This window comes from Salmo trutta, chromosome 28 (assembly GCF_901001165.1).
Source record: "Salmo trutta chromosome 28, fSalTru1.1, whole genome shotgun sequence".
Lineage (NCBI taxonomy): Eukaryota > Metazoa > Chordata > Actinopteri > Salmoniformes > Salmonidae > Salmo > Salmo trutta.
The window spans coordinates 23,263,802-23,280,165 of NC_042984.1; the positions used below are offsets into that span (position 1 = coordinate 23,263,802).

General features: G+C 42.4%; 1 protein-coding gene across 3 annotated transcripts in view; it reads left to right on the forward strand.

Annotated features, from left to right (window-relative positions):
* LOC115165835 (vitamin D3 receptor A) overlaps positions 1 to 16,364 on the forward strand; it is an 83,538-nt gene that overhangs the window by 54,179 nt on the left and 12,995 nt on the right. For all 3 annotated transcript variants that reach the window (XM_029719255.1, XM_029719254.1, XM_029719256.1), the window contains 3 exons: positions 3,233 to 3,363; positions 15,341 to 15,525; positions 15,749 to 15,848. In XM_029719255.1, coding sequence (XP_029575115.1) covers positions 3,233 to 3,363; positions 15,341 to 15,525; positions 15,749 to 15,848 — 416 coding nt within the window. The remainder of the gene's footprint in view (positions 1 to 3,232; positions 3,364 to 15,340; positions 15,526 to 15,748; positions 15,849 to 16,364) is intronic.

Sequence of the window (16,364 nt, forward strand, 5' to 3'; positions counted from 1 at the left end):
ATATGTGTCATGTAAAAAAAAAAGCTTACTTTTAAATTACTTGCTTCGAACATGAGAACATATGAAAGCTGATGGTTCTTTTTAACATGAGTCTTCAATATTCCCAAGTTGTAGTTATTATAGGAATTATAGGAATATTTCTCTATACCATTTTGTATTTCATATACCTTTTGGCTATTGAATTTTTTTATAGGCAATCTAATCTCGGGAGTTGATGGGCTTGAAGTCATTAACAGCGCTGTGCTTCAAGCATTGCGAAGAGCTGCTGGCAAACGCAGGAAAGTGCTGTTTTGAATGAATTCTTACGAGCCTGCTGCTGCCTACCACCGCTCAGTCAGACTTCTATATCAAATCATAGACTTTATTATATTATAATTAACACAGCAATACGAGCCTTAGTTTCCGGATTTGACCATATTAATGACCTATCATTTTGAAAACAAAACGTTTATTCTTTCAGTGAAATACGGAACCGTTCCGTATTTTATCAAATGGGTGGCAACCCTAAGTCTAAATATTGCTGTTACATTGGTTGTGCAATGTTATGTCAGAATTATGTAAAATTCTGGCAAATTAATTACTGTCTTTGTTAGGAAGAAATGTTCTTCACACAGTTCGCAATGAGCCAGGTGGCCCAAACTGCTGCATATACCCTGACTCGAATGCGCTATTGTTAAATCATCACCCGTTTGGCAAAGTAGGCTGTGATTCAATGATAAATTCACAAGCACTGCATTGATTATATGCACGCAGGACAAGCTAGTTAAACGAGTAATATCATCAACCATGTGTAGTTAACTAGTGATTATGTTAAGATTTCATAGTTTTTTATAAGATAAGTTTAATGCTAGCTAGCAACTTACATTGGCTCCTTGCTGCACTCGTGTAACAGGTGGTCAACCTGCCACGCAGTCTCCTCGTGGATTGCAATGTAATTGGCCATAATCGACGTTAAAAAATACCGATTGTTATGAAAACTTGAAATCGTCCATGCCGATTAATCGGTCGACTTCTAGCCCCTATAGCGTATACCTATAGGGTTCATAGTGATAGAAGTACTACTGCAGCGCAGAAAGCACCACATCAAAGGGTCGGCCATATCATAACTCAGTCTAGGCTACTTGATGCAGCTTCGTATAATGTAACCGATGTAAACTCAGCAAAAAAAGAAACGTCCCTTTTTCAGGACCCTGTCTTTCAAAGATAATTCGTAAAAATCCAAATAACTTCACAGATCTTCATTGTAAAGGGTTTAAACACTGTTTCCCATGCTTGTTCAATTAACCATAAACAATTAATGAACATGCACCTGTGGAACGGTCGTTAAGACTTTAACAGCTTACAGACGGTAGGCAATTAAAGTCAGTTATGAAAACGTAGGACACTAAAGAGGCCTTTCTACTGACTCTGAAAAACACCAAAACAAAGATGCCCAGGTTCCTTGCTCATCTGCATGAACGTGCCTTGGGCATGCTGCAAGGAGGCATGAGGACTGCAGATGTGGCCAGGGCAATAAATTGCAATGTCCGTACTGTGAGACACCTAAGACAGCGCTACAGGGAGACAGAACGGACAGCTGATCGTCCTCACAGTGGCAGACCACATTTAACAACACCTGCACAGGATCGGTACATCAGAACATCACACCTGCGGGACAGGTACAGGATGGCAACAACTGCCCGAATTACACCAGGAACAAACAATCCCTCCATTAGTGCTCAGACTGTCCTCAATAGGCTGAGAGAGGCTGGACTGAGGGCTTGTAGGCCTGTTGTAAGGCAGGTCCTCACCAGACATCACCGGCAACAACGTCGCCTATGGGCACAAACCCACCGTCGCTGGACCAGACAAGACTGGCAAAAAGTGCTCTTCACTGACGAGTCGTGGTTTTGTCTCACCAGGGGTGATGGTCGGATTCGCGTTTATCATCGAAGGAATGAGCGTTACACCGAGGCCTGTACTCTGGAGCGGGATCGATTTGGAGTTGGAGGGTCCGTCATGGTCTGGGGCGGTGTGTCACAGCATCATCGGACTGGGCTTGTTGTCATTGCAGGCAATCACAACGCTGTGCGTTACAGGAAAGACATCCTCCTCCCTCATGTGGTACCCTTCCTGCAGGCTCATCCTGACATGACCCTCCAGCATGACAATGCCACCAGCCATACTACTCGTTCTGTGCATGATTTCCTGCAAGACAGGAATGTCAGTGTTCTGTCATGGCCAGCGAAGAGCTCGGATCTCAATCCCATTGAGCACGTCTGGGACCTGTTGGATCGGAGGGTGAGGGCTAGGGCTATTACCCCCAGATATATCAGGGAACTTGCAGGTGCCTTGGTGGAAGAGTGGGGTAGCATCTCACAGCAAGAACTGGCAAATCTGGTGCAGTCCATGAGGAGGAGATGCACTGCAGTACTTAATACAGCTGGTGGCCACACCAGATTCTGACTGTTACTTTTTGAACCCGCCTTTGTTCAGGGACACATTATTCCATACATGTCTATGGAACTTGTTCAGTTTATGTCTGTTGTAGAATCTTATGTTCATACAAATATTTACACATGTTAAGTTTGCTGAAAATAAACGCAGTTGACAGTGAGAGGACGTTTATTTTTTTGCTGAGTTTATATGGATGAGAGGCAGTTCCTAAAAGAAAGAAGGGAAAAAATGCCAGACTGTCTTTCTCAGGCATCATGCTGTTCTCATTAAACTCAACCATTAACTCTTAAGTCAGCTGTCCTCTCATGTCTGTCGTTCCCAATTTGTTCTTTTGGAGAAAGGTCAGCTGACACCTGTAGGTACCCCAGTGTGTGAATATGTGGGAACAATAGGGACTCAAGTACTTATCTATGGGTTTGTTTTATTTATGCTTTTGGTGTGTTGATCAATTTCTGAACTTTGTGCGTATGTGTGTCTACCTGTGTGTGTGTGTGTGTGTGTGTGTCTACCTGTGTATGTGTGCGTGCGCACTTGCTGTAAATGGGAGGCTGTATGAAAAAAACAAATTCCTTCAAAGGGCACGCTGCGTGACTGCTCATGATATGTTCGTTTTTTTTCTGTGAGAGGGGTAGGTTGTCTTTCTTATTCCGTTTGTGTGTCTGCAAATGTAATCCAGTTGCGTAATAATCCCATCTGCCTCCATTTTGCAAATAAATTCAGTGTTTTTAATGTCTCTGTATATTTGAAAGTGTCAGTGAGCCAGGTTTCAATATCTCCTTCTCGCTGCCTCCACCAGACGCAGCATGAAGCGTAAGGCCAGTTTCACCTGCCCCTTCAACGGCAGCTGTACCATCACCAAGGACAACCGGCGGCACTGCCAGGCCTGCCGGCTCAAACGCTGCGTGGACATCGGCATGATGAAGGAGTGTGAGTGCTCAGAGACTGATTGCTAAATGGTCATAAATACAGTAACTTCAGCACTTTAAGTGCTAGGCTCATGCTGGCTTAAGACTACATCATATAGGCCAAATGTGAAAAAGCAGTACGGTGTACTGTATAGAATTTTAGTAGAATCTGTTTTACTGTACATTCATGCATAGTCATTTTTGCCTGGACATGCTCTTTATGTTTAAGATATCTGTATTTTTGACCTGTTTCAGGAAACTAGGCGTATGTCGCGGGTCACTACTTCACACGAGAGCCATTTCAATATAATCTTAATTTTTTTTATCAAAATGCCTTTTTTGGCAGAAATGCCTTCTGGAACATGTGAACTTTCATGTGCCTTAATAACAAACTTGTATGCCATCTGTAAATATGAATAAAATGACTAAATTACGAGCCTAGTTGGTTTAGCCACAGAAAAGGAGAGCAACCTTCCCGCTAGCCATGATTGGCTGAGATAATAAGTGGGCTGGACATGCCGAGAGATGAGTTTGGATTGTTCTGCCATATAGCACGCTTCTGTCTATTTGAGCTGGTCAGTATGTGTAGGTAATCCTGTCTAACGCTGGTTTTAATTTTAATTTTTTTTTTACATAGTAGAACTGCATAAGTGTTGCTCTCCATTTGCTGGAGGACCGAGTTTTGAAATCAGTGGAATTAAAGTATGATAGCTAAGGAGATGGAGAACACCTGTCTCCGGATTACATCTTCAAACTAAGGGCACCCATGGCATCTGTGACAGGGAGAGGCGTCCATCCATGATGTATACGGCTAAGATAGTCTAGCTAGCTACATTTTCAGATTTGACACATTTCAAATTTTGACATAGTATTTTCTTTCAAGTTAAAGTGTACTATTAGCTAACTAGCTGGCTCGCTAGCTAACGTTACATGTATGATCTTATTATTCGTATCTGAGCCATTTTTCTTGGCTAGTTATAGTCTAATGTTGGCTAGCTAACACTGAACCTGGTTGGTTAGCTACTTGCAGATTCATGCAGGGTAGTAACGTCATGAGTTGGGATTATGGTTAATTGTTTAGCTAGCTAGCTACATGTCTTAACAAAAGACTCTGCTATGCAAGTAACAATTTCGGGTTCGTTCGTAAATTCAGTCTTGCCGTCTACTTCGATTTCAGAGCACTCTCGTCTGACTGTGCCAGAACGCAGAATAACTGATGAATTTACGAACGCTCAACACCTGTTGAATATGACTGGTGTCAGTAAACATCCAGCAAAAAAGCATAATTAAATTGTTGCCAGCAGCACAGTTAGTCACCAATGCTCTGGATAACATGAAAACAGCCTAAACAGCTCTACTAGGGCAAGTAAAGTGGTCAGAGTGGGGTGATCTCTCATTAGTGTCTGGAAGTAACTAGCAAACTAGCCAATGTTAGCCAGTTAGCTTGGGTGCTTGACTTCCGTTGTGAGGTCAGAAGGCTGGGATCACCTCATCAAATAGTGTCCAGTGTGCGCTCTGAAAGCTCCGAGAGCGAAATGCTCTGATTTTACGAATGGACAATCTGACAGCACAGTTGCAGCCACCAACGCTCTGGATAACATAAAAACAGCCTAACCAGCTCTGCTAGGGTGAGTAATGTTCAGTGAGCTGTTTTCTCATTTGTGTCTGGAAGTAGTTAGCCAGTTAGCTTGGGTGCTTGACTGCTGCTGTTAGTACAGAACGCTTGTGTCGACCCTTAGCCCGACCCATCTCTAAAGCTTAAGAGGGTGTGAACGATGGTGAATGGGTGTAGACAAAGAAGAGCTCTCCAGTTGGTACCAAAACGTTCAAAGGTCATTTTCTCAAAAGTGAAGATACAAGTTTAGCCACTTTCAAAGCAAATATTTGTTCCTCAAATATCATGTATGATTTACCATTTTGTAGCTCTGTGTGTCTGCTTTTATCCAATGTGTAAACACTAATTTTGCTACACAAGATTGAATCAAGGCGGTCGGTCACATTTGGGTTGCCTTCAGCCAGAAAATAGACCAGGGTTGTACTGTTACATTCTGTACCGTATTAGGAAATATGTGGTGGTTTCAGAATATTTAGACAAATTTACTGGCTAAGTCATATTAATCCTGCTTTATGAAATACCCTCCACTTTACTGTGCCGGAACACCAACAAATCCGCATGGTTATGAAAATAGGCAAGTTGTGCATTTTGAGGTGACAGAGAGAAGGGGAACGAGTGGGAGGAGATGGGAGAGAAATAAAGACCAGTCCAACAATGATAGTCTTTCTCCTGCCCGTTACACAATGGTCTGATACAGAGTGGTGCTGCTGCCCTGTAGCCTAGCCTGCAAACAGTCACAAGCCTAAATGAGCCCCCTGGAAAATAAAAAGGATCCAAACCGCTAAAATGGCCTCTTTGTCTGCACAAGTGCTATAGCTCCAGGCCATGGGGTCATGGATGAGGAGGGAGCTGCCTGGCGCTGCATGCCCCAGTCATGTGGACCTCACTCATGTAAAAAAAACTATGTGGAACAAAACATTTCAGGCAGAGGTGTGGCACAGAATGAGACTTGCGATTGGATGAGCATGGTGACTGAGCAATTGTCGAGCTGTGCTAAGCTTGATGTGGATACAAGCGGAGGCGGTTATTTAAAGTGTTAAAATGTTGATGTTCTTTAAATGTTGCCTGTTGGTCCTCATTTTTGGACTGCTACAGTTACGGTATGCGTCTCATTTAGCACTGTATGTACACATTAATAAATCATGTTTTTGTGTGTGTTAATGACAGTTGACGTTGATGACCTGTGGGTGTAGTCTTAACACTGTAATTGGTCAATTCAAGCCTCGCCCCTAAAGTTTTTTTGTTGCTTCTTCAAAGCACCGCTGCCATGCTGAGGATCCAGCCACATTGTCCGCAGTTGTTAGTGTTAGTGCCAAGACAACAGAGCAGGCCTGCCCACTCGGCGCAGCCTGACAAATCAGTGAGCAGTACACAATTACTCATGCTCCCTTAAGCTGCAGGGTTGCCAGGAATAGCGCCTCTCTCCTCATTCTGCATGGAGGTGCCTCCTTCCTTACTTTCTCTGAGTAATAGAGGGATTGTAGTAGTTGTGGAGATATTAACTATATCCTGACCCAGAGTATTAACACCCTAGAGTTGATGTCCGCGCCCCAAGAAAATCGTTTAAATCTTCTGTTTGGGAACATTTTGGCTTCACAGATTACAATGGCGATGGACAGAGTTGTGGATAAAACGTTAACTGTATGTCGCCACTGCTCAACAAGAATATCCTATGCAGTGGCTTGTTGTCGGCCACTCACAAGTCAAAGCGAAACTACAGTCAAAGAGCCTCCCTGTGTGGCAAAGCAAGTTACAAGATTATCTAATCAATGGAAAATGGAATTAAAATGAAAGATATGCTACAACAACCAAGAGCCAACAGGTACGCTGCTACTTAATAATCTGAATGGAGGTATTATTTGGATTGATGCAGTCAAAACAGTTACCACATAATCATATTGAATGATAAAAAATCTAGCTGTGACAAACTAGAAGTTAGTACACTAGCGCGAGTCTGCTTGGTATGGTCTGTTGCTGTCTCTCTCCCTCATCCTTGCTCCTGTATCACTCGCTCACATTACTCACACCTCAAGGCCCCTCCTACACCTGCTAGAGTGTCCCTCCCTCGCACTTTATCAGCTCTGTTAATAAAGTAGCTTACAAATTCACGTCGCTGCTGCTTCCCTTACTCTGCTCTGACCAGGTCTCTCTCGCCTTCTCTCCTCTTTCTCTCTCCTCTCTTTCTCCCCCTCTTTCTCTCTCCTTCTCTTTCACTCTTATGTCCTTCTCCCTCTCTGCTCTCTTACTCCTTTGCTCTCCTTTCCTCTCCTTTTATTTCTCCTATTTATACTTCTTTCTCTCTCCTCATTCGCTCATTCTTTCTCCTGCTCCTTCCTCTCTCTCTCGCTCCTTCCTTTTTCACTCTACTTCTCCCCTTTCTCTCGCCTTCTCGCCTCTCCTTTCTCTCTGCTCTCTTCTCTCTCCTTTCTCTTTGCTCTCTTCTCTCTCATCTCTCTCTTGCCATCTCCTCTCTCTCTCCTTCCTCTCCTCTCTCTCTCCTTCCTCTCATCTCTTTCGTGCTCCTCCTTTCTTTCACCTTCTCTCTCCTTCTTTCGTTCTTTCTTAATCCTCTCTCTCTCTCACCCTGCAGCTCAGTCCTCTGCCATGTCGATCCAGGCATGAGGCTAATGAATAATTGTGGACAATTTTGTGGTAAACAGCTCGATTTTCTGGCCTCCGCTGTCTCACACTTCACCGCTGTGCCATCCAAACAAAAAGGCACTGTGAAATACTATCCAGCCAGCACAGCAGACAATTGCTGGTGTACTCTGGGAAATGACCACATGCTTGCCTGGCTGCGGCGGCGGTCCTTCTGACTATACCATGCTCGATGGGCTACTCGGTGTCCCATTCTGGCCTGATGTCAGCCAGGCAGCAGTAGTAAAATAAGATTCTATCATAGAGTAAAGCTGGTCCAACTCTAGTTCTGAGCAGTATGTTGTCTCCGTTGTTGATAATCCCTAAATATGGCAATAGATTCAATAAAATGTTTAGCCGCAGTGGAATAGTCCAATAGGTAGCTACAAGCTAGCATATAACACAAACCAGCTGCCTGGTTGTGGTTTGTATGAAATGTATGCATTCGCTACTGTAAGTCGCTCTGGATAAGAGCGTCTGCTAAATGACTAAAATGTAAATGTAAAAATGTAGTCAGCTCCTAAAGTCTTTTGGTTTTATCACCTACATCATGTACATTTCCTTCAATCTGCTGTTCAGTGAAGACTATTGGCAAGTGATAGACATAAACATAAAATGTATTTTACCACAGCTGCTGTTAATGGCAGGCAAACTTGGTTTAGCAGGAATTCGATCTGTCCGTGTGTGAAATAGGCAACATTTGTTTTACTGTTGCGTAATACAGGGTGGTAAAAGGGTGGTAAAAGCAATTTTTTGCTAATGAAGTGTGCAGGAGTTTGTAGAAAACATCAGGCATGACAAGATTGCCCTGCCATGAAGATGATTCACATTTTGTGATGGGGGGGGGGATCAATACAGTTGCATATTGGGGTATTATTTTTGACGATATATTGTATCGTTTTGACAATCACAATATCATTTTTGCGCTAGTTGGCTGTACCTGCAACAAAACTCCCATATTTTTCCTTCATAGAGAGCCAATTTGTTTTCAGCACTTTTATTTCCATGACTGAGAAACTCGTTTTCTCATGTTGTATCTTGTCCATGTGCAGCACACATATGGTGTTTGAGGAGGCAATCAAATTTTATTAGTCACATGCGCTGAATACAACCTTACAGTGAAATGCTTACTTACGAGCCCCTAAAACAATGCAGCTTAAAATACGGATAAGAAATTAAAGTAACAAGTAATTCAAGAGCAACAATCGCAATAAAATAACAGTATTGAATCGCAATACACACAGAATCGTGAGAATCGCAATACATATATCGGCACCTAAGTATTGTGATATCGTGAGGTCCCTGACAATTCTCAGCCCTATTCACATGCAGGAAAGGCTTTTAGCTTTTAATTGCAAGTTATTTACAAGGCTAACTTGTAGCAGTTAGTCTGTCTGGTACATTTTGGATGATTATTTGTTTCATCATTGAAACTAAAATGTGCTTTTAGTTTAGTTTCTATTTATTTACCAGTGTGTAGTAAAGCTGTCCCTGACTAAATATATATACTGTCTATATCCTGGTCAACCTAGAGTAGTTTGTTCTTTCGACCAATCGATTGATCTACATTTTTGACGTGTATTTTTCCCTATATAGACACACCCTATGTGTTTTAATAAAAATAACTTATATTGTCATTGTAGGCTATTTTAACATAGTTGGCATAAAGCCAGCAATAAAAACCTTGCAGTCTGAAGGTAGAAAATATCCTGGTAAAAACATTGGCTACACATGGCCTGAAACGTGGAACTTGGGTCTGGCCTGAAGCTGGCACTAGCAAACTTGCAACATTGTATAAAATATTCGGGGCCCTCAGAGTTTCCTGCCCAGTGAGCTCGTGACATAGCTGTAGGCTATTTGCGCCAGGGATAAGAAGTAATCAGGTAGGCCTATTTTATAACGTTTCCACCAGATAAGAGCAATACTTTTCCCCCTATAACGCCCAGTGGTTACCAAGAGATCTGGAAAGATATTTCAGATACCAGATCCCCAAATGGGCACACATTTGTGCGCAAGCCAGGTAGCCTGGGCCAACTTCTACGCATAATCAGCTGCGCGTCCTTACTCAACATTGACAGGAGCACCACAAACAAAAGTCAGTGAATATATGGACAACTCCAAAATGGAATGAAGTAAATCAACTTGCTCCTCACAAGTGTAGCCTAGGTTGTGCGGTCCTCCACAACGTGTTCACTCCGACAATGACAACGGTAAAAGACTAATAATATATTGAATGCATTAACAGAAATTACCGTAACCAAACAAATAGTGCAGATTAGAAAATTATAGGAACGGTAAATGTTGGTGTGCCATCCCCGCGGCCTCCACAATGGATTAGTCCACTGAGACAGGCGTGGATCCGATAGGTGTCGTGTGTCCCATTTAAAAATAAAAATAAAAAATAAAAAAATAAATACAATACCAGTCAAAAGTTTAGACACACCTACTCATTCAAGTGTTTTTCTTCATTTTTACTATTTTCTGCATTGTTGAATAATAGTTTAGACATCAAAACTATGAAATAAGACATATGGAATCATGTTGTAACCAAAAAGTGTTAAATCAAAATATATTTGTGATTCTTCAAAGCCGCCCTTTACCTTGATGACAGCTTTGCACACTCTTGGCATTCTCTCAACCAGCTTCACCTGGAATGCTTTTCCAACAGTCTTGAAGGAGTTCCCACTCTGGTCCAACTCATCTCAAGCCATCTCAATTGGATTGAGGTTGGGTGATTGTGGAGGCCAGGTCATCTGATGCAGCACTCTATCTCACTCCTTCTTGGTCAAATAGACCTTACACAGACTGGAAGTGTGTTTTGGGTCATTGTCCTGTTGAAAAACATATGATAGTCCCACTAAGTGCAAACCAGATGAGATGGCGTATCGCAGCAGAATGCTCTGGTAGCCATGCTGGTTAAGTGTGCCTTGAATTCGAAATAAATCACAGACAGTGTCACCAGCAAAGCACATCATCACATCTCCTCCTCCGTGCTTCATGGTGGGAACCACACATCCGTAGATCATCCGTTCACCTACTCTGTGTCTCACAAAGACACGGCGGTTGGAATAATCAAAAATCTCAAATTTGGACTCATCAGACCAAAGGACAGATTTCCACCGGTCTAATGTCCATTGCACAGGTTTCTTGGCCCAAGGAAGTTTCTTATTCTTATTGGTGTCCTTTTGGTAGTGGTTTCTTTGCAGCAATTTGACCATGAAAGCCTGATTCACACAGTCTCCTCTAAACAGTTGTTGTGTCTGTTACTTAATCATTTGTTTGGGCTACAATCTGAGGTGCAGTTAATTGCTGATTTCTGAGGCTGTTAACTCTAACGAACTTATCCTCTGCAGCAGAGTTAACTCTGAGTCTTCCTTTCCTGTGGCGGTCCTCATGAGAGCCAGATTCATCATTGTGTCTTAAAGTAATGATGGACTGTCGTTTCTCTTTGCTTATTTGAGCTGTTCTTGCCATAATATGGACTTGGTCTTTTACCAAATAGGGCTATCTTCTGTATACCACTCCTACCTTTTCACAACACAACTGATTGGCTCAAACGCATTGAGAAGGAATGAAATTACACAAATTTAACAAGGCACACCTGTTAATTGAAATGCATTCCAGGTGACTACCTCATGAAGCTGGTTGAGAGAATGCCAAGTGTGCAAAGCTGTCATCAAGGCAAAGGGTGGCTACTTATACAGTGGGGCAAAAAAGTATTTAGTCAGCCACCAATTGTGCAAGTTCTCCCACTTAAAAAGATGAGAGGCCTATAATTTTCATCATAGGTACACGTCAACTATGACAGACAAAATGAAAAAAGAAAATCCAGAAAATCACATTGTAGGATTTTTAAAGAATTTATTTGCAAATGATGGTGGAAAATAAGTATTTGGTCACCAACAAACAAGCAAGATTAATGGCTCTCACAGACCTGTAACTTCTTCTTTAAGTGGCTCCTCTGTCCTCCACTCGTTACCTGTATTAACCTCTCTGGGCCAGTGGGACGTTTGCGTCCCACCCTAGTCAACAGCCAGTGTAATCCCGTGGCGCGATATTCAAATACCTTAGAAATGCTATTACTTCAATTTCTCAAACATATGACTATTTTACACCATTTTAAAGACAAGACTCTCGTTAATCTAACCACACTGTCCGATTTTCAAAAAGGCTTTACAACAAAAGCAAAACATTAGATTATGTCAGCAGAGTACCCAGGCAGAAATAATCAGACACCCATTTTTCAAGCTAGCATATAATGTCACATAAACCCAAACCACAGCTAAATGCAGCACTAACCTTTGATCTTCATCAGATGACAATCCTAGGACATTATGTTATACAATACATGCATGTTTTGTTCAATCAAGTTCATATTTATATCAAAAACCAGCTTTTTACATTAGCATGTGACTAGCATTCCCACCGAACACTTCCGGTGAATTTACTAAATTACTCACGATAAACGTTCACAAAAAAACATAAATTATTTTAAGAATTATAGATACAGAACTCCTTTATGCCATCGCGGTGTCAGATTTTAAAATAGCTTTTCGGCGAAAGCATATTTTGCAATATTCTGAGTAGATAGCCCGGCCATCACAGGCTAGCTATTTTGACACCCACCAAGTGTGGTACTCACCAAACTCCGATTTACTATTAGAAAAGTTTGATTACCTTTGCTGTTCTTCGTCAGAATGCACTCCCAGGACTTCTACTTCAATTACAAATGTTGGTTTGGTTCCAAATAATCCATAGTTATATCCAAATAGCGGCGTTTTGTTCGTGCGTTCAAGACACTATCCGAAGGGTAAAGAAGGGTGACGCGCCCGACGCGTTTCGTGACAAAAAAATTCAAAATATTCCATTACCGTACTTCGAAGCATGTCAAACGCTGTTTAAAATCAATTTTTATGCTATTTTTCTCGTAAAAAAGCGATAATATTCCGACCGGGAGTCGTTGTTTTCGTTCAAAGAGAGAGAAAGTAAACATGGTGTCGGCTCGTGCACGCGCCTCCAGTCTCATTGTCCTCAGATCGACCACTTACCAAATGCGCTAATGTTTTTCAGCCATGGCCTGCAAAGCCACCATTCATCGTTCTGGCGCCTTCTGAGAGCCTATGGGAGCGTTAGAAAATGTCACGTTATGCCAGAGATCCCCTGTTTTGGTTAGAGATGATCAAGAAGGCCATGAAATGGTCAGAGAGAGCGCTTCCTGTTTGGAATCTTCTCAGATTTTGGCCTGCCAAATGAGTTCTGTTATACACAGACACCATTCAAACAGTTTTAGAAACTTTAGGGTGTTTTTTGTCCAAATCAAACAATTATATGCATATTCTAGTTACTGGGCTGGAGTAGTAACCAGATTAAATCGGTTACGTTTTTTATCCGGCCGTGCAAATACTGCCCCCTATCCCCAACAGGTTAATGACACCTGTTTGAACTTGTTATCAGTATAAAAGACACCTGTCTACAACCTCGAACAGTCACACTCCAAACTCCACTATGGCCAAGACCAAAGAGCTGTCAAAGGACACCAGAAACAAAATTGTAGACCTGCACCAGGCTGGGAAGACTGAATCTGCAATAGGTAAGCAGCTTGGTTTGAAGAAATCAACTGTGGGAGCAATTATTAGGAAATGGAAGACATACAAGACCACTGATAATCTCCCTCGATCTGGGGCTCCATGCAAGATCTCACCCCGTGGGGTCAAAATGATTACAAGAACGGTGAGCAAAAATCCCAGAACCACACGGGGGGACCTAGTGAATGACCTGCAGAGAGCTGGGACCAAAGTAACAAAGCCTACCATCAGTAACACACTACGCCGCCAGGGACTCAAATCCTGCAGTGCCAGACGTGTCCCCCTGCTTAAGCCAGTACATCTCCAGGCCCGTCTGAAGTTTGCTAGAGGGCTTTTGGATGATCCAGAAAAGGATTGGGAGAATGTCATATGGTCAGATGAAACCAAAATAGAACTTTTTGGTAAAAACTCAACTCGTCGTGTTTGGAGGACAAAGAATGCAGAGTTGCATCCAAAGAACACCATACCTACTGTGAAGCATGGGGGTGGAAACATCATGCTTTGGGGCTGTTTTTCTGCAAAGGGACCAGGACGACTGATCCGTGTAAAGGAAAGAATGAATGGGGCCATGTATCGTGAGATTCAGAGTGAAAACCTCCTTCCATCAGCAAGGGCATTGAAGATGAAACGTGGCTGAGTCTTTCAGCATGACAATGATCCCAAACACACCGCCCGGGCAACGAAGGAGGGGCTTCGTAAGAAGCATTTCAAGGTCCTGGAGTGGCCTAGCCAGTCTCCAGATCTCAACCCCATAGAAAATCTTTGGAGGGAGTTGAAAGTCCATGTTGCCCAGCGACAGCCCCAAAACATCACTGCTCTAGAGGAGATCTGCATGGAGGAATGGGCCAAAATATCAGCAACAGTGTGTGAAAACCTTGTGAAGACTTACAGAAAACGTTTGACCTGTGTCATTGCCAACAAAGTGTATATAACAAAGTATTGAGAAACTTTTGTTATTGAGCAAATACTTATTTTCCACCATAATTTGCAAATAAATTCATTAAAAATCCTACAATGTGATTTTCTGGATTTTTTTTCTCATTTTGTCTGTCATAGTTGAAGTGTACCTATGATGAAAATTACAGGCCTCTCATCTTTTTAAGTGGGAGAACTTGCACAATTGGTGGCTGACTAAATACTTTTTTGCCCCACTGTATATATTTTACACTTTTTTTTTGGTTATGATTCCATTTGTTATTTCATCATTTTGATGTTTTCACTTATTCTACAATGTAAAAAAATAAAATAAAGAAAACCCCTTGAAGGAGTAGGTGTGTCCACACTTGACTGGTACTGTATATATATTAACGACTGCTCGACAAAAATAATCTTGGTCAACCAACAGCCTATCGATCAAACAATCGATCAGTCGACTAAAAGGGGTCAGCTCTATTTTGTAGTTGTTAGCCTCTGTCTGGTACAGTTCTATTTTGTTGTTGTTAGCCTCTGTCTGGTACAGTTCTATTTTGTTGTTGTTAGCCTCTGTCTGGTACAGTTCTATTTTGTTGTTGTTAGCCTCTGTCTGGTACAGTTCTATTTTGTAGTTGTTAGCCTCTGTCTGGTACAGTTCTATTTTGTTGTTGTTAGCCTCTGTCTGGTACAGTTCTATTTTGTAGTTGTTAGCCTCTGTCTGGTACAGTTCTATTTTGATTTGATTCATCCATTGCTTTGTGCATCATCTTTGTGCAACTCATTCCATGGAGGGCTGCAGGTTTTTGGTTTTTCCTTTCAATTAAGATCTAGACATCCAGGTGAGGGGAGTTCCTTTTTAATTATTGACCTTAATTCATCAATCAAGTACAAGGGAGGAGCAAAAACCCGCGGACACTCTGCCCTCTGTGGAATGAGTTTGATTCATGGTGTATTGGCATGTCAGATTAGTTTGAGAAACAGCACGGCTCAGATTACACTGCAGCACTCGTGGGGCTAATGGTATTCTCCTTGGAAGGTTATAAGCCTACACATTCTAGAGTCTCTCATAGCTAGCTGTTGTTTGTGTGAAGAAAACTATCAGCAAGTGACAGTCACTTAACGAACATGGTTGTCAGTAGATCTGAGGCTCCTGTGTGAGGCAATCAAGCTAGCTGTGTTCTTCCTTCTCTCTCTGTCCCCCACCGCTCCTCTTCTCACCCGTCTCCCCCTCGCCTCTCTCTCTGCCCCAGTCATCCTGACAGATGAGGAGGTGCAGAGGAAGAAGGACCTGATCCAGAAGAGGAAGGAGGAAGAGGCGGCGCGGGAGGCCTTGAGACCTAGGCTGAACGACGAGCAGAGCCAGGTCATCGCCTCATTGGTGGAGGCCCACCACAAGACCTATGATGACTCCTACTCTGACTTCTCACGCTTCAGGGTCAGTACTGGTCAAACTAGCCGAGCCGCTCACGTTCTCACTTTTTTTGCAATATTGTTTTTATATATTAATCACAGATATTGCATGATGTTAATGTAATGTTTTACCATTCTCTTTTCAAGTGATCATGGGTCTGTTTTATCAATCACTTCTATGTGCACATTCCAAGACAAATCAAAATATGTTGCATTATATGTCAATTGTATGTGTTGTGTGTTTGCAGCCCCCAGTGCGAGAGGGCCCAGTAACACGCAGTGCCAGTCGTGCAGCCTCCCTTCACTCTCTGTCAGATGCCTCCTCAGACTCCTTCAACCACTCACCAGGTGAGGGACACATGCACACGCACATATAGCACTCGTACACACGGTATACATGCACCACAATCACATTTTCCATTAGCAAGATGTGTTGGCATTAAACGTCTCAAAGGTCTCCTTACAGTGATAGGGTAAAACCAAAGGCCATAACTTGGCTGTGGAAAAATTCACAATCACACACCACGCCGAGGTTTGTTACACAGCTGCTGTGTACCATACATTTGCTTTTATAAAATGCCTGCCTGTGTGTCTTTTTGAAAAATCTCTCAAACATAGTGTCCAGTTGTACCAAGGTTCTTTAACAACACTTGTGTCCCTGCCTTACTCCTACACTACATAATGGCATAATGGGCTGCAGCCTTTTGTACCTTTCATTGTAAACCTGTTGCTTCTTTTAGCAACCATTTGTTCATATTCCCCATGAACTATTATATTTCTGATTGCTCGCTCACTCACTCTGTCTTTCTCTCCAACTCTCTCTCTCGTTCTCCCTCTCTCGTTCTCCCTCTCTCGTTCTCCCTC